The 23143-nt window shown below is 55.5% G+C and overlaps 1 protein-coding gene across 1 annotated transcript in view; it reads left to right on the top strand.

The window, feature by feature from the left end:
• KCNG2 (potassium voltage-gated channel modifier subfamily G member 2) overlaps positions 1-22779 on the top strand; it is a 34049-nt gene extending 11270 nt beyond the window's left edge. The window contains 4 exon segments of the mRNA XM_036418145.2: positions 3032-3101; positions 7866-7929; positions 7932-8534; positions 21595-22779. Coding sequence (XP_036274038.1) covers positions 7894-7929; positions 7932-8534; positions 21595-22398 — 1443 coding nt within the window. The 5' untranslated portion in view covers positions 3032-3101; positions 7866-7893 and the 3' untranslated portion in view covers positions 22399-22779.
• Positions 22780-23143: the final 364 nt, after the last annotated feature.

Genomic DNA, 23143 nt, shown 5'->3' with positions numbered 1-23143 from the left:
ATTGTCGTGACTTCAAAGTAAAAACTCAGGATCTGGAACCTTTGCTTTGGCAGACCCTCGCTTTGAGTTCAAGTATCTGAGTGGTGCTATTTGGTGCCTTGGAGGGCGCCTGCTGGTCTTTCATCGGGACACAGGGGAGGTCTCGGGCCCCTCTTGGGGACCCTCACATAAGGCTCAGGGAGTCCTGGTTAGCACTGCTCCAGACTTCCCTCTCCTCGGTGCAGCCCACCCCCTCTCAGGGGCCAGGACACTGGGTCACAAAGGGGCGCACCCCCTCCACCCCTTTATGGTGCACAGAGGGCAGGAGAGGGTCCCCTGGAGCCGTGAGAATTTCTCCTTTGTGTTCCAAGACTTCTTGGGAGGGAGGTCGTCTGGGCCCAGAGGGGGCGCAGGCCCCACCGCTGGGCAGGCTGGGGACTCGGTCGTTTAGGACAGTAGCTCTCAAACGTCCCAGTCTTAAGACTGTTGAGGACATAAAGGAGCTGTTGAGTGTGTTGTATGTACAGCCATGTGAGAAATGATGGGAGCGGGACAAGCCATTGAGGGCCCAGGCCTAGGATCCCTTGACACACAGGGGGTCCATCCACTGTCCCCACGACCGTCAGATAGGAGAGACGCTCCGTATGGACTTGGGGGTTGCTGGAAGGAAGGACAGAACTCCCAGGAGGATTAACCCGCCTTCTGGGGTCACCTCTCCTCCAAACTGCTGGCGGGGCCCACCAGTAAGCAGATGGGTGACTCCATCACCCACCGGCCATGCCCGCAGCTGGGAGCTGGTGGTGGTGGGTGGACGGAATTTCTGTTCTGGGCTCCAGAAGCAAAACTGCACATGCAAATAGTGACTTCAGACAGAAATGGGTTTAGCAGTACATCTGCAAACACACATACTAATTATATTTCTCTTACTTATACATTAAAACGGATTTAGCAGCAAGTATTATACTGGAGTTCAGGCACGGAGAGACACACTTAGACCATGAGAGGATGCATGTTGAGAGTCTACAGACTCTACCCGATTGTGGGTGAGGAGACCCAGGCTACTGTAAAGGATTGTGTGTGAGGAGACCGGTGAGATTGTTTTTGTAAATATGGACTAAATATTCTAAGGTTCATTGGTATGAAACGGAAAGGGACTGGAGGAGTCAAACTGCTTTGAAAAGGAGGATAACGTCAGAGGAATCAGTCCCTCCAGTTTCAGGACTGGCTATGTTGCTATTTTTATCAAGACTGTGTCATTGGTGGAGAAAGTTTTAGATCGATCACTAGAACAGAAAAGGACATCCAGACATGTATGCCCACAAACATACCGGCTGATTTTTAAAAAAATATATCTTATATAGCTTAAGGCAGTTTGGCTCAGTGGTGGAGCGTCGGTCTGCGGACTGAAGGGTCCCAGGTTCGATTCCGGTCAGGGGCATGTGCATTTGTTGCGGGCGCAGCCCCGGTGGGGGGTGTACAGGAGGCAGCTAGTCGATGTTTCTCTTTCTTTGACGTTTCTGGCTCTCTGTCTCTCTCCCTTCCTCTCTGTAGAAGATCAATACAATATAATATATATATATATTATATATATATATATATATATATATATATATATATATAAAATTGATCTTTTACAGAGAGGAAGGGAGAGAGATAGAGAGTTAGAAACATTGATCAGCTGCCTCCTGCACACCCCCACTGGGAATGTGCCCGCAACCAAGGTATATACCCTTGACCAGAATTGAACCTGGGACCTTTCAGTCCACAGGCTAATGCTCTATCCACTGAGCCAAACCGGTTCAAAGGTGATTCCATAGAGGAAAGACAGTCTTTTCAACACATGGTGTTGGAACCATTCGACAGACACTCATACACTAAAAATCCTGACCTAAGTCCCACACCTTATACAGAAACCAACTCAAAACGGTTTACGGTTAAACGTAACACTGTACATTTTAGAAGTAAAATTATAGAAAACCTTTGGGATGTCTGACTTGGCGAGTTATTCTTGACACCAAAAGTACAGTCAATAAAAGAGGAAATGATAAATTGGACTTTATCAAAAATAAAAAAAAACTCCTACTTCACTGGGCATTTATCCCAGAAGAAAGAAAACCCTTTATGGAAGTGTTTGTAGCAGCTTTGTTCGTAATGCCCCGATCCTGGAAGTAGCCCAGCTGTCCCTCAGCCCGTGCGGTGTTCAGCAAACCCAGCACATCCATACTGGAGGCATCAGGGGGGCGGGTGTCAATACAGCAGGCACCTGGGGACTCTCCAGAGAATTATGCTGAGTGAGAAGAGCCGGTCCTGAAAGGGTACACACAACATGTGAGTCCATTCTATACTTTCTTGAAATGACAGAAGCACAGAGATAGAGGCCGGATGCGAGGTTTTAGACTGGACAGCAGCCAGAAGCACAGAGATGGAGGCCAGATGCGAGGTTTTAGACCGGACAGCAGCATGTCTGGACCGTGTCAGTGTGGCCTCCTGGCTGAGAGGTTGGGCTGCAAGTTTGCAAGATACCACTGTCGGGCAAACTGGGTAAAGGGCACAAGGATCTCTACAGTCTCAAAATTAAAAGTTTCATTTTAAAAAAATCTTTAGGGCTATTATATGCAGCTGGGCTGTGTGCACCTTGCTTTGTGGATAAGTTATTATTCATTACCAAATTTCTATGTGCCTTATAGATTTGGGGATTATACGTGGTTCTCATTAATCATAACTGAAAAGAAATCATCAATTTCTCTCCACAACATGGCTAAAAATAGATCTAATTAGCAAGTTTCCAGTTCTATTCGTATATACACTCCAGACGCCTTTTGTAATCTCTGTAGCCTTGACATATAGAAAATAAGCCCATTTCAAAGCCAAATAATTGAACAGAGCAACGTTTAACAGAAAGAAATTATAGAAATGACCGAAGAGTCCTTATCTTTATTTTAAGACTCTGAAAACCTCCTACAGAGTCATGGTTTATTTAAAAGTAGTTCTTTACCTTGGCTCTTCATTTTTATTTATTTATTTATTTATTTATTTATTTATTACCCCACAGGTGATTTTATCTGTAAGTCATATGACGTTGGTCCTAGGAGGACCGAAAGAAGTGAGAACCGCCAGCAGAGGTGGGTATGTCTTTATTTTAACCTCTTGAACTGACGGCCTTGGCCAGGGCAGGTGGGTGTGGAAGAAAAGCATGTCTGACTCAGGTCATGTGCTCTTATCGACAGTCGCAAGGCCTGCATCCCGCGCTTTTCCTTGCGAGCCTGTGTCATGTCCGAGGGCAAGCGTCTCCACTGCAAAGTGAAGTGAGCCCCTGGAGGGAGGCCACACCAGCTAGGGGGGCGGGGTGAGGAGTGCTCTTCGTGCGGGTCCCACGGCCCCTTTCCCACAAACCAGCACTTCTGGTCCCGGGGTGGCTGATGGAGAGGGGAGGGGAGGGAAAAGGGTAAATGAGTGTGACCAAATTTGCAAAGGCTCCAAAACCAAAACGGAGGCAGAGGACAGCGTATCGAAGCCACGGTGCTGGACTGAGGTTCTCGCATCGTCCATAGTGGGAGACCTTTTACATCTTAGAGCGGTGGGCTGGAAGCTGAGACCAAGCCCCTGAGCTTCCTCTCCGCTGTGACGCCCTCGCTGTGGCAGCCCACCCGCCTCCTTACAGGTTGGGGAGAATGGCCCCCAACAGCCTCCTGATGCCTACCAGCCTCTAAAGCAGTGTTTCTCAACCTTTCTAGTGCCCAGTCCCTTTAATACAGTTCCTCATGTTGTGGTGGCTCCCAACCAGAAAATTATTTTCGTTGCTACTTCATAACTGTAATTTTGCTACTGTTATGTAATTGTAATGTAAATATCTGTGTTTTCCGATGGTCTTAGGCTCCATAGCAGGGGTTCTCAACCTGTGGGTCGAGACAGGTTGAAAGGAATATCTAGCATTTTGTCACTTCTTTCCTTGAATGGCTTCTTTAATGAGTTGTTTACTTACTCAGTGAGACAGATGCGTCTGAACAGGGCACCCTCAGCACACTGACATCTGGGCAGGATGACGCTAGTGGGGTGCCCTGTGGGGTGCTGAGCAGCACCCCTGCCCCCTGCACACTCAATGCTGGTAGCCCCCAGTCAGGACAAGCAGTGTCAGCAGATGGGGTCACATGTCCCCTGCAGCAGGGAGGGGACACAATGGACCCCAGTTGAGATCCAGACCCGGTGACAGCTGTCACTGAGGAGCCAGAGCAGGCCCACAGCTCAGCCTGGCCACGTTGCAGTCTCCCTTCAGGAGATTGCTGCTAGCTGTCAGGACTGCCCCAATTCTGCGAGGCCATGGCCCACCATGAGAGGGAGATGCCAACCCCTCTGAGCAGTAAACTCTTTACAGAGATGTCCTCACGGAGAATGAGCAAAATATACAAGATAAACTCTTTTTTTCCAGTCAGATGGTAATTTGGGGCAGTTTGGCTCAGCTTTAGGATTCATCACCCAGCCCTGGTTGAGTAGCTCAGTTGGTTAGAGTGTTGTCCTGATGCATCAAGGTTATGGGTTTAATCCCTGGTCAGGGCACATACAAGAATCAACCAATGAATGCATAGATAAGTGAAAGAACAAATCAATGTTTCTCTCTCTCTTTCCTTTCCCTCTCTCTCTCTCTCTCTCTCTCAAATCAGTCAATAAGTAAAAATTTTAAGTACATTCAGGAATACACATTTTTTAAAAAGAAGACTCATCACCCAGTGTGTGAACAGTCATTCTAATTATTAAGAACAATTATTATTAAGAACAATCGGCTGAACCAAACTCCCTCGCAAAGTAACTGATCAGGCAAAAGTAGATGCAGGCAGTGACTCGGCTATATTATTTCCTGGATTAACCTCCGTGAAGCAGAGAGGAAGATAACGGGGCATGGAATCCTAGTTTAACCTATCTGAGCATCGGTTTACCAATCTGCAAAATGCAGCCAACAGAATCTGTTTCTTAGGGTCCTGTGTGTGCTACATGCTGCTGGGTTGACTCCTGGGGACCCCGTGAATGGGTTACATTCACGGAGTCCTGTCCTCACAGCCCTGCTCAGCTCCTATAGACTCAGCCTGTGGCTTCTTTCATGGAGTCAACCCATCTCCTATTTGGTCTCCTTGTGTCCTGCCGCCTTCTGTTTTTCCAACATTATTGTCTTTTCCAAAGAACCTGCCTCCTTCCAATGTGTCCAAAGTAGGATAGCTTCGGTTTTGTCATTTTTGCCTCCAGAGACGTTTCAGCCTTAATTCTCTCTCACCTGTCCATCTTTCTGTTGGTCCAGGGTCTCAGTGGAGCACACCGCCAGCACCACATTTCAAATGAATCCATTCCTTCCTATCAGCCTTCTTCACGGTCCAGCTTTGGCATCCATACACGGTCATTGGAATGCGGCGTGCCGATGGTCTTAGCCTCGGTCTCTAATGACACATCTTTGCTCTTGGTGATCTTTCCTTAAAAATTCTCGCATTGCTGCCGAGGGTCCATGTGCACATTAAATAACAGCGGATTCATGAGAGGCCCACCTCAGGGCAGGCCCTCAGAAGGCAGCCGAAGCTGCTCTCACTGTCCTTGGACTCAGCTGCTTCACCTCCAAAGCAAGGCCACGTGTGTGACGGGAGCTCCTCCCCGCCATCTCCACACCTCCCTCCAGCTCCCGCCGCCACGCCTGTCCCAAAGGTTAGGAAGTCCAAGGGCGTGAGAGGCAGGCTGCCTCTCCCCGCCATCTCCCTCCTCCACCCCACGCTGCTCATTGGTAAGCCGAGTGGGGCCTCCAGCAACCAGCAACCCTCCGCTCCTCCCAGCCCCCTCTCTGGGGGCTGTGTTGTCCCTCTGGGCAAGCTGCCTGGGGGAGCTGAGAAACGGACCCTGGAGCCTGCGGGGATGCCCCTCGCCTTTCCCAGAGGGCTCTCCCCGGGTGCTTACCCGGGTCTCCTAGAAAAGAATGCTTCACTTCTTTTGAAATCGTCCACTCCAGGCAATGTTTGTAAGCCTAAATACAGAACAGGAAATTCAGTTACAGAATATTTCTTCAACTGGGGGCTAGCCTTCTGGTACGAGAGATCCCATTCCAATTCTGTGTGTTCCCCTTTTCACTCTCTCTCCTTTTGCCTAGACGAGGAAGCCCTGCATGCAGCTCACACTCACTCACACACACCCACACACATGCACTCACTCACTCTGCCAGCTCCGCCTCCGAAGTCCCCCCAGGAAAGGCCATCCCTCACTGGCGCCTCCTCCCTCCGCTTGTTTGCTCTGTTCTCTGGGAGCCTCCTGGTGCTGCAGGTGCTGGTGCCGAGGGTGCTGGCCCCCTGCCAGGTGCTGGTTCCCTTAGGCTTGTGTGGGCGGTGGGCTCAGCCGCTCCAGGGACTGGGTGGTGAGCCTGGCCTGGGCAGGACTCCAGGATGCCAACAGCAGGGTGATGGGGAAGATGCCTCTCCTGGCTTCTGAGGGCATTGCCTCGGGGAGGAGTCACCCAGGCTTTCTGCTGTGGCCAGCTGAGTGTGTCCCAGCCCCAATAACAAAGCATTCTGAGGATTCAAGCTGGAAGAAGCTCTGCCAGGATAGCTGGGGAAGGCCTGTGGCCATCAGCACTCAAACCCATCTATCCCCACCAGTGTATTAAAAAAAAAAAAAAAAAAGCTGTCGTACTTCCCAAGCTTACCACCATTAGGTCCCACTGCACACATTTATTTTAGGGATGAAAGCTCGCTGGCTCCCCTGTAATGCACCAGGCATGGAATTTTCCTCATCCTGTCTGGCACCATCCCTAATGCTGGAAATTCTAAATCCTGACACATCTCTTCCCTTGGTTGAGTGTTGCCTCTTCTTCTGGTTTCTACCCTCTAAACACGAGTCACACCCAGTCATGGCTATCTGTATGTGCGTAGCCTCCCCAAATGGCTCTGGGGACAGCGTCACCTGGTTGAGAAGCACTGCTCCAGACCGTGTATGAGTTTGGCTCTAATGCACACAGCAGAGATGTCACCCACCTGAGACTACTTTTTATGGGGGTAATTTCTTAGCTTTTAGTTTCATAGACCAAAATTCCAAACCTCAAACCCATTGCACAGGTAGGAATTAGACACTTACTCTCATAGATATACTCTGGTTCTATTTTACCTAACACCAGGCAAAGAAATCTTACAACCTTTCTATAGCAGGAGATAAAATTTCCCCCTCATATTCTTTCACGGAGGGTGCAGCCCAGCAAGGTCTGAACCTCCTCCTCCTGTCTCAGGGTTGTACAATTTATTGCCTGGCAGAAATGAATGCGTTTGCGAGACCCCACACCCTTGGCACTTCCATCTGTAATACCTTGTGAGAATTTGAGATGTTTTATTTTCCACTGATTATCCAGATCTTTTAATGATTATTTTGATGAATAGTCCTACCTGCAAAGAGCACACATTTGATTTGGCTACAAAAGAGTCAGCTAGCCTGTTCCACAATTTAGGGCTCCGTGGGGACATGAAAATTGGAGTCAAAGCCGCTTGCACCTAGGCTGGGATGGTAAAGTCTCTTTCAGATTTAAAACCGCCCTCTTTCCCCCTGGACCTGTATTGGATTGGATAGTGTCTGGCCCCCATCCAGGTCTCCTGAGGCAGCCTCTGCAGGGCGGATCTCCTGACCTAGTCTGAGACTAGCTAGCCCGGTTAGCTAGCCTCAGTCTAGGAGATAAATTGAGGCAGGCCGCCATTTAACCTGGGTCTGAAGGAAAGGCTGTGGTCCACTGTGCCACCTGCAGACGGCACGTATGCAGGAGGGAAGAACCAAGTGGGAGGAGAGGGAGTCCTTGGTTCTGCTGGGTCACCAGGCCCCGGTTCTCGTGCGTGGTTAGGTGTTCCCCAACCCTAATGCAAACCCGTTCATTCCTTCTGCAGGCCCAGCCTCCTAACCCCAGCGCTGCGCATGGGGCCATGGCCCTGCTCCCCGGGCCCGCGGAGCCCCCTGGCGGCGGCGGCGGGGCCCGCGCCCGGCATGTCATCATCAACGTGGGCGGCTGCCGGGTGCGCCTGGCCTGGGCGGCGCTGGCACGCTGTCCCCTCGCGCGCCTCGAGCGCCTGCGCGCCTGCCGCGGCCACGACGAGCTGCTGCGCGTGTGCGACGACTACGACGTGAGCCGCGACGAGTTCTTCTTCGACCGCAGCCCGTGCGCCTTCCGCGCCATCGTGGCGCTGCTGCGCGCCGGCAAGCTGCGGCTGCTGCGCGGCCCGTGCGCGCTGGCCTTCCGCGACGAGCTGGCCTACTGGGGCATCGACGAGGCGCGGCTGGAGCGCTGCTGCCTGCGCCGCCTGCGCCGCCGCGAGGAGGAGGCGGCCGAGGCGCGCGTGGGGCCGGCGGAGCGCGCCGCGCCGGGGAGTCCCGCCTGCGCCCTGGCCCCCCGCGGGCGGCTGGCGCGCGGCCGCCGGCGCCTGCGCGACGTGGTGGACAACCCGCACTCGGGGCTGGCCGGCAAGCTCTTCGCCTGCGTGTCTGTGGCCTTCGTGGCCGTCACGGCGGTCGGCCTCTGCCTGAGCACCATGCCGGACATCCGCGCGGAGGAGGAGCGGGTGAGTGGGGCGGAGGCTGGGCCGGGAGCCGGGCTGGGGTGCCCTGGCAAAGGATGATGGGGCAGCGGGGGCAAGGCCTAGGCCTGGTCTGGGACAGGGAGCGGGCCTGGAGGCAGCTGGGTGGAGGAAGTTCTGCAGAGTGACCGAGGTCTAGGAAACCCCTCTGTCGCTGGTGGTTGTACCCACAAGCGCTGGGCCCACCTTGGCCTGCTCAGTAATGTGCCCTGGGCAAGCCCTCCTCCCTGTTGACAGCTCCAGGCACCTCACATAACTAGATCCTATGGTATTTGTCCCGTCGTGACTGGCTTATTTCGATCAGCATGAAATCCTCCCAGTTCATCCATGTGGCATGTGGCAGTCTCCTTCCTTTCGAAGACACTTCTATTTCAGTTTTCGAAGTAGCAGTAATGCCGTACAATATGCCGGATGGAAGCCATGTAGATGAGGGTCAGAGAACAGGAGGACTTAGGCCTGATTCAAGCAGTGACAGCACTGAGGCCAAGCCAGCCCGTGCAGAGCCCTCTAGGTGTGCACATGTATCCGAGGGGCCCCCTCCATTCTGGTCTGTCCCCCTGACCTTCCCCATTTCCCAAAGCACCACTTCACACTCCCGGGGTGCTGTCTTACCAGCCCCTGCACCAGGTCAAACAGCACTAACCCAGTGCTGGTGAGCACATGTGTGTCCACCACCTTGGGAGGGGACTTGATGGCGCACCTGGACCACTGCTCCTCCGAGGTGCTGAGTCAGAAGTAAGTGTTGTCACTGCCGTGGGAAGGAAGCGTTTTATGTTTCATCCGCGTGTGTATGAGTGTGATAAAACATACACAAAATGTACCTTCTTTACCATACTGAAGCATGCTGTTCCGTGGTACTAAGTACACTCAGAGTGGTGTGCAGCCGCCGCCACCATCTGTCCTCATGAAACAGCTCCCCAGTGTCCCTCCCCAGCCCCCGGGACCCACCGTCCACTTTCTGTCTCTGTGATGTTGACCGCTCCAGGCACCTCACATAACTATAATACATCCTAAGGTATTTGTCCCATCGTGACTGGCTTCTTTCGCTCAGCATGAAATCCTCCCTGTCCATCCATGTGTCATGTGGCAGAGTCGCCTTCCTCTCTAAGGCTGGGCAGCATCCCGCTGTGCAAATGGACCACATTGGGCTTAGCCACCTTTCCACCAGTGGACTCTGGGTTGCTTCCTCCTCTTGGCTGTTGTGAAGATGCTGCTGTTAACACGGGTACGGCCGGGGCACAGCCCTTGGGAGGCCTGCGCGTTCATGTTCTAGCCTGAGTGGCTGCTGTGTGAGGTGCTGCTGCCAGCATGACTGGGAGATGGAGGCAGCATGGGGAACATGTAGTGCTCTGGGCCTCGTCTGCCAATCACAGGCAAGCACAGCCAATCACAGGCACCACTTCACTCCCACAGAGGGCTCTGGGTGGGACTGAGGGGCTTCTAGGAAGAGCCCCTCCCACACTGAGGGGGCCTGGCCTCCACAGAAGGCTCTAGACCTGGTGCTGAGGACATCCCTCTTAACGCCTGGCTCTGCACAGGCGGGACGGGTTTTGAGGTCTGGGGGAGCTGAGGTGAAGGAGTTGGTGGGCTGGTTCCTGTGGAGACTCCAGGGAGAATCCCCCAAGACTCCAGCTTGTCCCCATGCCCCTCCTCCACCCTCAGAGCCATCACTCTGGTCCTTCTCCACCACTGCCTCTGACTGAAGGACCTGTGACCGCACTGGGCCCCCCGTAGCCAGGATTCCTGCAGCTCAGGGTCCCACCTGCACGGCCCTCCTGACACAGGAGGTGACAGCCACGGTCAAGGGGCCAGGACATGGATGTCTTCCTGGCTTATCATCAGAGCTGCCCACAGCAGTGACGACATGTAAAGGCTGTTTCTGCTGCTTGTCCTCCAGTCCCCTGTCTGGGTCAGCAGCCCTGCCCACACGCCCTGCGCTGTGCTCATGATCTCACACTAAGCAGATGTGAGATGTTTCTTCTTCCACCCGGAGTCCCACCTCCTGTTTGGGGGCTCTGAGGGCGTGGGAACCTAGAGCGGAGCCTCGGTGCGGTGGCACCAGAGTTGGCCTTTGCGGAGTCTCTGGGAAGAACCGTGGCTTCACTTGGAAATAAGGTGAAGTGTCTAAGGAGCGAAGACCTGTGATGTGCCGACTATAACGGGAAGGCACGGGAACAGTGCCCAGAAAACTTGTGGAACACTCAATCCCAAATTATCTTTGAGCAAAACATTCGCCATGTGTCACCAACAGCTCCCGGAACTAAGAACGAAAAATCTTCAACAAAATTAAATGTGCTTCCTCAGGGCACCCCGAGCCAGAGAGAGGGGAGCAGGCCGCCAACCTGTCCCCACCCCACCCATGTCCCCCAGCTGCATGTATGTGACCCTCAGGGCCGTGGCCTCCACCTGCGGGACCTGGAAGGCATGTACCCAGGACCCACCTTGCCCCGTCCGAGAAGGTCTTCGCCTCACAGCGCCGTGAGTGGGGCTCCCTCCTCAGCGCCAGGCCTCAGCAGGACCATCCATGCCATGTTCATGGCTTCTGGGGAAGGAAAAGCTTGGTGGTTCCCAGACCCAGGCCTCGGGGTAGAAATACCAAAACCCTAAACATCCACTGAGCATCCTCCTAGGTCTTCTGACCTTCTAACAACAAAACCCTCTCAACGGGAGCCTCACTTTGTTCTCAGGAGAAACCGTCACAGCAGTGATACCCGGAGACGTTTCTGCCGCTGCCCCCAGGCGGGAGCCGGCAGACAAGTCGGCATTTTGATGCCACGTGATTGGAGGCCCTGGGGTCAGAGCTGGAGGTTGTGTCTGTCACCCTGTCACTGAGCAGACACCAGGCGCAGCGAGGCAGGGCTGACCCAAACCTCCCAGCCCCTGTCACTGTAGAAGCCCCAAGCCAGAGGGGAGACCCCCACTTCCCACTGCCTCTGTGGCATCTCCAGTGGGTCTGCAGCCTACGCTGCTCTGCCTGCCACCCGGCCAGGGCTAACACGCTGTGCTCAGGGCCTGGGCACCCATCACCTTGACGGGGCACCAGGTGAGCATGCGTGTGTGACCAGAGCACCCTACCTACTGTGGAATAGCCTGAAAGAGTATTGATTCTCCTGAGAATGTGTGTCTGCAGTGAAATTGTTGGCAATGGCACAGTTATTGGGTCTAGCGTTCTCTCCGCAGCCAGGAGAGGTCAAGGCCAGGTGCAGGGGGTTAAGCGGTTGTGGATGTTATGGAATGACCTAGAGGAGAGCCTTCCAACGGTGGAGGGTGTGGACAGATGCTGGTGTCCTGGTAGACAGCTCAGAGATTTTGCCGAGTGGTGGTGGCTGGGGTGCCGCTGGGAGACCATGCTGAGTTCCCGTGCTGAGACCGGGGTCTGGTGGGTGGTGGGCGGGCTGTGTGCTCCCGCCTCCGGGAGACCATCCCTCCACGGCAGGGTCTGAGTGTGGGGCTGTGCCGCTCCGAAGCTTTTCACTGCAGCGAATGTCTGGCTCAGTGAGTCGATGTTCTTCCTTTAAACCCACGTGATTACATCAAGACCTGCATAATTAGTTATGGATTTCACGACCGGGATTTCAGTGATTGAATTCACTGAGAACATTTGGCGGCAGCCTGGGAAGCTGGTGACAACGTTTCTGCTGCCTGTGGGCACACATCGAGCTTTGCCAGCCTCCTCCGGGGGGAGAGCTTTGCTGTCTCGGAGCTGTATCCGGTTCTCAGAAAACGGAACCAACAGGAGAGACGTATACAGGGTGGGCAAAAGAGGGTTTACATTGTGAGTGGGCGAAACAACTTATTCTCGTGTTATTTTTTATTACGTATTGTATTATTTTACATACAAACCATTGTAAAGCTACTTTTGCCCCTCCCTGTATATTCACATTTTATGAAGTGCTGGCTCGCACTGGGACAGAGGCTGAGAACACCAGAGACGGTAGCAGGCTGGAGACCCAGGAAGACCCAAAGAGGATGTTCCGGTCCAGCACTCGGGCTGGAGGCCCCCACGCCAGGGAGGTCAGCCTTTTGGTTCTGGTCAGTCCTTTGACTGATGGGATGAGGCCCACCCACACCAGCAGGACGACTGGCTTTCTTGGAGCCCAGCAGCTCAAACATTTACCTCACTCAGAGGCCCCCTCCCAGACAGGCCCAGAATCAGGTCTGACCAATCGAGTTGACACATGAAATTAACCATTGCCCTCACTATCTCATGGTCCATGTGTCTGGGTGGGAAGTCCTGTTCACCAACACACACCCCCAAGCCCAGGCCCTGAGAGATAACAAATGGTACTTGGGGATCTGTGGGGCCTCCTGAGAGCAGCGGCATGAAGCCTGTCATCTGCCCTAAACACAGGCCCGTAAAGCAGGGATGTGGGCTGGGCCCTGGGTGAGCAGGGGCTTCTGCATTAGGAGCCGATTTCTTGAGAAAGAGCAGGCAGAGTGGACTGAATGTTCTGTTGCCTCAGTTAGTACATTGAAACCTAAGCCCCTCCCCGACAGTATGAGGAGGCCGGGCCTTTGGAAGGTGATTGGGTCATGCGGTTGGAGCACCCTGACTGGGATTGTAAGTCCCATTAGAGAGCCCCAGAGAGCTTTCTCCCCTCCTGCCATGGAAAGACACACAACAGACAATGCCTATGACCCAGGAAGCAGCCTCACCAGCCCCGGAATCTGCGAGCCCTGGGATCTTGGACTTCCGGAACCAAGAGAACTAAATACAGTGTGTGCTGGGTATGCTGCCTGTCCTGGAGCACCCTACTGGCCAAGTTCTGCACCAGGAGTCAGCAACATCCAATGGCAATATCAAGCCATGGCCTGACCTTCTTGGGAGCCAGACCTGCCTGGGCTCAGGTCCTTTCTCTTCTGCTGCTGAGAGAGGGGAAGCAAGCACCTGGCAGGGGTGCCCATGTCCTCCGAGGCGTCATCAGCCCCTTCCTTGAAGCCTGTGCCCCTGCCACGCTGCCCAGAATCGTAGTCCAAGGCCCCAGATGGACATCAGCGCCCACGTCTGAGTAACTGCTGCCTGTTTTCATGGAGACCCCTCTGTGGACTCTTAGAGGAGCTGAAAACAGCCGGGTGTGCCAAGGGATAAACATGAAGCTCGGAACATTTGCACAAATTTGGCATAAAAAAAATAAGGGATTTGAGTTGGGGATTTGTGCTTATCTGAAAAATAAAAGACCTATGCTCAAATGCCTAGCGCAGAAGCTATAAGATTTTCCCCCCCTCTATTTTCTAAGACTTTATTTTTTAGAGCAGTTTTAGGGTCACAGCAGAATTGAGAGAAAGGTATTAAGATTTCCCACATCCCCCCGCCCCACCTGCACAGCCTCCCCATGAGCCATGTCTCACGCCGTGTGGGGAATTTGTGACTGCTGGATCCACTAGTTCACAGAGACAGCCTTGTCACCTACAGTCCGTGGTGTACCTAGGTTAGGGCCACTTCTGGAGTACACCCTGTGGGTGCGGACAAATGTATGAAGTCATGCATCCACATCACAGTGTCACACAGAGTAGCTTCACGCCCTAACTGTGCCCTGTGCTCACCTGTTCATCCTCCTCCCCTCATCTCTGGCAAACACTGACCCGTCCGTTCACCGTCTCCATCACTTTGCCTTTTCCAGAAGATAGTTGCCATCATAAAGCAATATGAAGCCTTTTCAGATTGACTTCCTCCACTTAGTTATGTGCATTTTTGGTTCCTTCGTGTCTTTTCCTGGCTCGACAGCCCATTTCTATTATTGAACAATAGTCCATTGCCTGGATGGGCCAGGGTTTATTTATCCTTTCCCCTGCTGAGGGACATCTTGGCTGCTCCCAAGTCCTGGCGATTCACTCCCTCACCCTTCCTCCTAGCAGGCGTCTTCAAACTATGGCCCGCGGGCCACATGCGGCCCACAGAGGAGTCTGATCCGGCCCGCCAGGTTTTTTGGGCAGTGAGCGCAGCCGAGGTGTTACAGTAGGAATTAGTAGTTCATATAGTCCGGCCCTCCAGCTCTCTGAGGGACCGTGATCTGGCCCCCACTTTAAAAAGTTTGAGGACCCCTGTCAAGGCCTTAGGATCCTTGGGCTGCAGGCAGCTCCCAACACCCCTGTAGCCTCTGGGTGCAGGCACAGCCTCCGCAGAGCAGAGGCTGTGCCTCTGGGTGCAGGCACAGCCTCCGCAGAGCAGAGGCCACTGCAGAGCAGAGCCTCTGGGAAGGCTCGGCCTGGGCTCCCTCCCTGCTGCCTCCCTGACTGAGCCGGTGTGCCAGCAGGCCTGAGCCCTGCGTTTACCCAACAGCCACCTGGAGGCACCGGGAGCCAGTCATACGCCTTCGGGAAGCCCCCCGAGCGCCTGCCCGCCCTGGCCCTGCCAGGGCCCCAAAGGGAGCGGAACAGTGTGGGGGAGAAGGTGAAAGCGGAGTCTCTGAACATGGGTCTGACAGGAGCTCTGAGCCCACTCAGCCAGGTGAGAGCCCCTTCAGACCAGGTGCTCTGGAGCTGAACACTTTGAGGGAAATTACCGAAAACAGGGATGAAACAATTTTTTAAAGCCTCACAACTGGGGATTGCTCGTGGTCACAGCATGGAGGGAAGCTCCGCCTCTGGCCTGCTCTCAGTTGTTTCATTATCTGGGCGACGCCCTGCATTTGGGCATCCTCCTGAGAAAACGGAATGAGGAGGTGCAGGTAGGCTCCAGGGGTCCGTCACTCCCTTAGTGCTCGGAGGTCACCGATGTGAGATTCTGGTCCTCAGGAACAGGGGGCCACAACCTGCACCACTTCCTGTGACTCATGGCGCCAGCGTGGACCTGGGACAGGAGACCAAGTCCTCACTTCAGAGGTGATTCCTGAGCAGCTGCTGGAAACGGAGCAGACATTTGGGACAGGCTAAGTTGCAGGCAGCTTCTGGTCTTGGGGACAGGCCTGTGGAGGGGGCATGTTGTCCCAGATGCAGCATCAGGGCCCAGAGCCCAGGGTAGATGCTGACAGAAGAAAAATTAAAATTCCCAGGACTGAAAATTACCGTGGTGTAACTCCTCCCCAGTGAAGAACACAAGAGCAAACAAGATCCGAGGGCCCAGCAGGGGTTTCCTGAGCTCCCGTACCTGGCTGGTGGGATTGCAGGTGTCAGCCAGTATGGTTTCCGTTTCATCACCGCCCAGACACGCAGCCACTACACCTGTTGTCCTCCATACGGTGAGATTCGTGATGGCACCAGTGACAAATGTAAGCACACAGCCTGCACCAGCGAGGCAGAGCTCCTGGAGAGGGTCCTGGGACAGAATTCTTCCCAGGGGAACGTGGAGGGGCGGCCAGCAAGCCTGCTGTGCCCACGGCCGCCTGCAGGGCTTTGCAGAGCTGGAGTTGCTCAGGAACTTGCCCTTAGGACATCCATTCAGAGACGGACACACTGAGCGTCCTACAGAAAACCTTGGCTCGTCTTGAGGGCCGTGGGCACTGGCTGGTGGGGTGCCCTCTGCCTCTGTCTGCCCAATGCTCAGTGCAGTGGAGAGGAAGGCGCTGCTTGCCTGGAAAACCCTTCCTGGAAATCACTTCCTGCAGAACCTCGTCGGAAAGCCTGGGTGTCGGTCGGCACCCGGGGGTTTCGTGCTGTGGCCGTGGTGGCTGGGGAAGCGCCCACCCTTGCTGTGCAGAGGGAGCCTGAGTGTGGCAGTGACTGAATTCCTGGCTGGGCACCAAGCAGGACCCCTCAGCCCTGGGCGTTTCTGCCTCCATGGAGAAGCCACAACAGAAACCAAAAAAAAGCCAGTGCTCCGCCCTGCAGGTGGGACTCAGGCTGTGGGGAGTGGGGAGCCGAGCGCGTGCGCTGGCAGACGGTCTTGAAGACTGGAGGAAGCACCTCGCTTTCCCACAGAAATGTGGCCAAAGTGAAGGAACCAAACGGAGAGCAGTGGCTGCCAATGTGCCGTTCTCTGCGACTCGGAATCAACTTGGTGGTTTGGAGCTGTTCTCTGCTGAGATGGATGCCCTCTTGGTGCATTCTCGGGGGCACTGCCACCTGTAATTCTCTGTTCACCTGTGTCTGTAGCGACCAGAGTCGGTCACTCCTGCAGGAATGGATGGCCCAGTAGGACAGGTTTGCAGCTGTGAGCATCGGACTTGCTCAGCCACTCCTCAGAGCCCAATCCCGTGGGTATGTCTCCCACAGGAGTGACTGACAGGGCGGGCTGGAAGACCAGGTAGGTCAGCGGGGGAGAGAGTGGGACACTCTCTAAGGCACTTGTATTTACTTCTTTCCGGAGATGCACAGAAACGCAGGGTGGTGACAGGAGAGCGATTGACAGCCTGCCCCAGCACAGGTGACTGGCAGAGCACATTCCTTACTGCTGTGTGAGTGGCTGGTGCTATTTTTAAACAACCCGTTCTCTAAAGTCGATTTATGTTTGCCCTACAGGAGCCTTTCCCATAGGTAATTGGGAAAAATAAGCTCACTGCAGTTCAAAGTCAAATGATCCTAAGTTCGTAGCTAGTGAAGTGAATTCAGTACTTTCCTCTGGGTATTAATGGGGGCTAAACACAGAGCAGCACACAGTGATGAAGAAACGGGTCAATAGGAGTAGGTGCTGTCTGTACGATTTATCTGCACAAGCTCCAGTGCACAGTCGCCCTGCTGGTCTGGTTTGCTGGCTACATAACATTCCTGACGGATTGATGGAGACAACGTCCAGAAAATGCAGAGGCAGCAAAAGGATGTGAACAACTCGGGGATTCATTACGCACTCGATGAAGAAGGGAGCCTGTGAAGCTTGGGGTCCTTGATGGAACTCTGAGCCAGACCATCGGACCGGGCTGCAGCTCCGGGGAGCTCAGCTGGTGCCTCACCGATCGGCTTACAGAGAGGACCCCCCACCGACCCCCCTCCATATCCTGGTTTAATAGGGCCAGCGCTGTCCTTGGCAGGCTCTATTGGGTTCTGAATTTTTGATGCTCTGAAATGAGAACAAAGCCGGGGGTGGACGCATGCCTGGGCCAGGCCTCTCCCAAGGGGCAGCTGTGACCGCCCCACAGCCTCTTACTGAAAAGCCTTGGCCCTGAGCTTCGTCCATTTTCCCTAGAAAATAAAAACAGGGACCATGCCAAGCGAATACCAGGCGGGAGGCCATGCCTCCCAACAGCAGTTTCAGAAACACTTTCCCAAGAGTTGGCTTGGACCAGCTGTCACCATCCTTGGTGTTGGAACCAGCCTGGTCCGTCCCCCGGGCCGCCTCTGCCTGGCGTGGACGGTGCCCTCCAGGGCCTCCTGGCGCTCATCCAGCCCACCTGCCCCGTGTGGGCACGGAGAACATCCCGAGCCATGGTGCTGTTTGGTTGGTTTTGTAATAGTAGACGGTGCCATCCACAGAAGGGCTAGGGACGCGCACCCATCCGCTGTTGGGCAGCCCACCTTCCCACGGCCTCATAAGTGTGTCTGTAATTAGCTCAGACCTCTCACATTCGGTGAGCTGCTTCCGTGGGGGCAGCTGACTTTTGGTTCTTGAGCCGCCAATAATTGGAAGAGGCCCCGTTCCGATCCTGGAAAGAAAACAAATGATAAGGAAAGGAGCTGGGACCCCAAGGCAGGGGCGGAGTCACTGGGGAAACTTGTGCAGACTCTGCAGGTGGGCACCCAGACCCAGGGAGGTCGCTTGTGAGGGCACAGTATCTTGTGGCCTCTCACCAAGCAGGGAAGTTTGCCCGTTGGACCAGATGTTCATCACAGGCCCGGGCCCTGTCCCCTGGGGACACAGCGTTGGCTGGGGGAGCCCGGTGGAGCCTGGGAGCAGGTGTGGGCGCCAGGGGCCTGGCGGGATGAGGGTGGTAGTCGTGCTCGCGCGTGGGAGCTGGCGCCTGTAGGGAGGGCAGTGCATGGGGACCAGAGGCCCTGCCAGAAAAGCTGGTGAGGATGGGAGGGTGTTGCCCCCCATGTTCACGCAGGCATGAGCACACACCTGTTCTCAGAGGGACACCACGGGGACCTGAAGGGTGGTGTGGGGGTGATAGGCCCCACCTCTGAAAGAATGGAAATGAGGTCCTGCCACGGCCCACAAGGCCCCACGTTCTTTCCCTCCAGAAGCATCTGCCAGAGTCTGTGTCCTCTCCAAACACCCAGGACCCGGGACCAAGCCCTCCCGCCTAGCCCCCGCCCCCAGCAGTGGCTGGCCCGGCAGTAGTCAGCAGGTGGCCCTGTCCATCCCAGTGGTGGTTGGATGGGAGCAGAGGGATCCGGGAGCAGAAACAGTGCTGAGCTGGCTGAGCAGAAGGCGTTTAGAAGGTGCCCAGCTGGGCAGGGCAGGGCCCCCGGGGTGCTGGGGCAGCTGCTCAAACCCATGATAAACTCAGGCGGGCACCTGCCGGAGGCCTGACTCCCCGAAGCCCCGAATGTCTGTGAAACACAAGCAAAAGCCAGGCGAGTAAACGGGGGGTAGGGGCTTCAAACCGGGTGAGCCAGCTGAAGGGAGATTTATGTCTGACCTGATTTGGGCCAAATAGGCCAGATGTGTCAAAGTATGATAAATCGGGGTCTGTTTTCTGGGTTAAAATGTCCACAAATAGCTACCTCCAATTAACCTGCACAGCTGGTCCTTAAGGAAAGGAATGGAGGAGGGGGTACCAGGGAATCCACAGGCCCATCTCCTCCCAAATCCACCAGGATGGGTCCGGCTGCAGGTTGGCACATGGGGTCTCTCCTCCTGCATTGCCCAGGGTCTGTGCCCTCCTCCCCGCAAACACAGTGGTTGAACACCCCCCCCCCCCCATGGGGGCTCACACAGAACCTGGCCAGGCACCTGTGCTGAGATTTGGGGCCAGGCCCACAGTGATCCCAACAAGGGGTGATGTACGGGATGTGTCTCGGACTGCCGATCACGAGGCCACCTCTGGTTCCTTGAGGTCCTCAGGCTCCTGGTCAGGTGGTGTCCCGGCAGAGATACGTCACTGCTCTGGCCTGGTGTCGAGGCTGACTCCATCCACCCTCCTTCCCATCACCCACTGTCCCTGAGGAGGGCGGCTTCCCTCCTAAGCCCTTCCTCAGGGCGGGGAGTGGGTTTCTAACCAAGTCTGTCCCAGTCCCCATGGGCCCTGCTGTCTCTTGACTGAAAACTTGTGGATCCGGGTTTTCCCCGAATCCAGTTCCTGGCCCCCTGGCTCTCACCAGTGCCCCGAGCCAAGGTAACCAGGAATGCCTTTCAACCTCTCTGAGCTTACACCCAACTAGAGCCCCCCAAGGGGTGTTTCACCCAGGGTCAAGCTCAGCGTTTCCCACCCCCTTCCCAGCTGCCCCATGAGGCTGAGGGCTGGACTCCAAAACCTTTCCACTGGCCAGGCAGCAGGGGGCAACCAGCCCTAAATGTTGGATAAGACTTGACCACCCTTAGGGGATGAACAAGCACCAGAAATTGCTGGAACAGAGCCCACCCCAAACCTAGAAGCAACAAGCTGCAACGGGTTTCCCATGGCTGAGAGCTCAGTGGGCCTGGTGCAGGTCTAGGGAGATGCCCCTCCCCATGGCCAGGGAAACGGGGACCTGCCTCTGAGCCCTGCTCCCTGGCTGGACTCAGGAGGGATGCAGAAAAGGTTCTTGTTTAGGGTGATGCCAGGGTGTGGAGCAGGAGACTCAACACCACCCCCACGAGGGCTCCCAGCCCTCTGCCAACCCAGAGGGGTCTAGAGTGATGAGCTGGGAGACAGAAGCTGGGGGACTCTGCGCGGCCCACCCTCGTGTCTGGAGGCCACGGAAGCACGTCCACGGCCAGGGTTTCCAGGCACACCGCAGGGACAGTGATTAACGTGGAGGCCAAGGCACTGGGTTCTGACAGCTCATTAATGGGAAGGCCGGGCTCTGCTCAGTACACAAATCACCCGATAGTGAAATAGTGAGAGCCAGTCGGAGAAAGGTTTTCAGGAGCCCAATTTGCCCAGTTCCTTGCAGACCAGTGATAACATCAGTGTCTGGCCCTAAAGATTCAAAACAGGACTTGGGGAGCAGCCGTGTGGGGTCCAACCACCTCTGTGCCCTTAAGTACCAAGGTATTGAAAAACTGATTGCTGTTCTCCGTTTAAGGCATCAGGCAGGTCCTCAAGTTGCCTTTAAGGCATCAGGCAGGTCCTCAAGTTGCCGTCTCTGGGTGGTGGCTAATCTACTGAGAATGCTCGGAAAGCAGGACAGGCATAATGGTCTGTTCTCAGTGCCCAGAGGGGGCACTACAAGGTGCAGGGAGGCCAAGTGGCCCCAGCCTGGCCCCTGGTGGTCTCACCTCCAGTGTGAGGTGGGCTCGGGACTCAGCAGAGCACATGCTGTCAGCTGAGCCCCTCTTCTCCACTCACTGGCCTGGGCTCACCCAGGGGCAGGCTGAGCAGCTGAACCTCTCCCCCCAAGCTGGAGCCCAGAACCCTTGGCTGCAGTCTCCGGAGGGGAGTCTCCTCCCATGGGTGGGGGGAAAGGGGTCTTGGTTCAAACAGCACTCTTTACTTCCTTTACAGGTTTTCAGATTTTTTTAAATAAATGTTGCATTTCCTTCTTGCCCTTAGGACTGTTTCCAGTCTTTAAATGGCTGCTTTTTTAAATGATCTTTACCAGTTTTGCTGGGGATCAGGTCAGCTGAGCTCCTGTGGGAAGCCCAATTATTTTTTTTTGTTGTTGTTGGTATTCCTCACCGGAAGATATTTGTTCCATTGATTTTTAGAGAGTATGGAAGGAAGGGAGGGAGAGAAACATCAATGTGAGAGAGATACCGCATTGGTTGCTTCCCAGACCTGGGCGGGATTGAACCTGAAACCCAGGTGCCAGCCCTTGACCAGGAATTGAACCCACGACCCTTCGTGGGTTTTGGGGCTGGCCGTGTGTTGCACTCTAACCACTGGCCCACATGGGCTAGGACTTCCATTAAATCTTTCTTACAGGAACTGGGCTTTTTTTTTTTTTTTTTTTTTTTGGCTACCCCTGGTCCTCCTGCAGTAGCACATCCGCATGGGTTGGGGTCAGGAGCCAGGGCAGCTAGGTTTGACATCCCTCCATCATGGGGAAACCTCCCTGCCCCAACACGTGTCCCTCTCCTCCTCCGCAGGGCGAGTGCTCCCGCAAGTGCCACAACCTCTTCGTGATGGAGACGGTGTGCGTGGCCTGGTTCTCCCTGGAGTTCCTGCTGCGCTCGCTGCAGGCCGAGAACAAGTGCGCCTTCCTGCGGACGCCGCTCAACATCATCGACATCCTGGCCATCCTGCCCTTCTACGTGTCGCTGCTGGTGGGCCTGGCGGCGGGCGGCGCGGCGCGGGCGGGCGCGAGCGCGGGCGGCAACAAGCTGCTGGAGCGCGCAGGGCTGGTGCTGCGGCTGCTGCGCGCGCTGCGCGTGCTCTACGTGATGCGCCTGGCGCGCCACTCGCTGGGCCTGCGCTCGCTCGGCCTGACCGTGCGCCGCTGCGCGCGCGAGTTCGGGCTGCTGCTGCTCTTCCTCTGCGTGGCCATGGCCCTGTTCGCGCCGCTCGTGCACCTGGCCGAGCGCGAGCTGGGCGCGCGCCGGGACTTCACCAGCGTGCCGGCCAGCTACTGGTGGGCCGTCATCTCCATGACCACCGTGGGCTACGGCGACATGGTGCCCCGCAGCGTGCCCGGGCAAGTGGTGGCGCTGAGCAGCATCCTCAGCGGCATCCTGCTCATGGCCTTCCCGGTCACCTCCATCTTCCACACCTTCTCGCGCTCCTACTCGGAGCTCAAAGAGCAGCAGCAGCGCGCCGCCAGCCCCGAGCCGGCCCTGCGCGGAGACAGCACGCGCTCCGCCAGCGCTACCGAGGCCAGCTCGCAGGATCCCGAAGGCTCCAGCGAGACTGGCGACTCGGCGGACCTCGCGTGGCCGCGCACAGGGCCGGCCTGACGCGGGCGGACACCCTGTGCTCAGGGGCGGCCGCGGCTGCCCATTCATCACTGGAGTCTGCCCATCACAAGCTTTAGAAACAGAACTACAGCCCTAGCCTCCCACCGCGCAGAGAGAGGGGGAGGAACCGACCTTAGGGACAGCAGCTCCCAAAGCCCGGAAGGGCCTCGCTCCTGTTGCCCCGGATCCGGCCGAAGTGCATGTTGCTGCTGCGACCAGGGAGGCCCAGAACTTACCCAGGAGTCAGAGGTGATGTTAAAAGCCAACCTGTGCTTTGAACAAATTTCCCAGAGGGCACCCCATCCTGTCGTCCTTCCTTTTATTTCCCTTTGGCATTCTGACTCTATGGCTAGCTAAAAATAAATTCGAGAAGTCCCAGAACTTCCAAGCCTGTAGCAATACCAGGAGGTCACACTGTCCCCAGACGTCAGCCTAACCCTTCCCTGCTATTCAGGCCGAATAGCAGTGGGGCACAGTCCTGGGGGAGGAGTTTCCAGGAAAGTGGGGACAGCCCCTTCCTGCTCCTGCCATCTCCCCAAGGTGGGCTGTGCCCCAGGGGAGGAAGCCCTCCCCATGCATCCCTCTGCAGAAGCCCACATCCCTCCTCTCCCATTGAGGCTCACAGCCCTCCAGATCCTTGGGGATCCATCCCTGGCCTTTGACCTCTTCCCCTGGCACTATCCCGTGGGCCTCTTCCTAGGTCTCCCCCAGTTCTCCCCAGAAACGCTTGCCATCTCAGCTGCCT

This window comes from Pipistrellus kuhlii, unplaced genomic scaffold (assembly GCF_014108245.1).
Source record: "Pipistrellus kuhlii isolate mPipKuh1 unplaced genomic scaffold, mPipKuh1.p scaffold_m20_p_6, whole genome shotgun sequence".
NCBI lineage: Eukaryota > Metazoa > Chordata > Mammalia > Chiroptera > Vespertilionidae > Pipistrellus > Pipistrellus kuhlii.
This window is presented reverse-complemented; position numbering and strand designations above follow the sequence as displayed.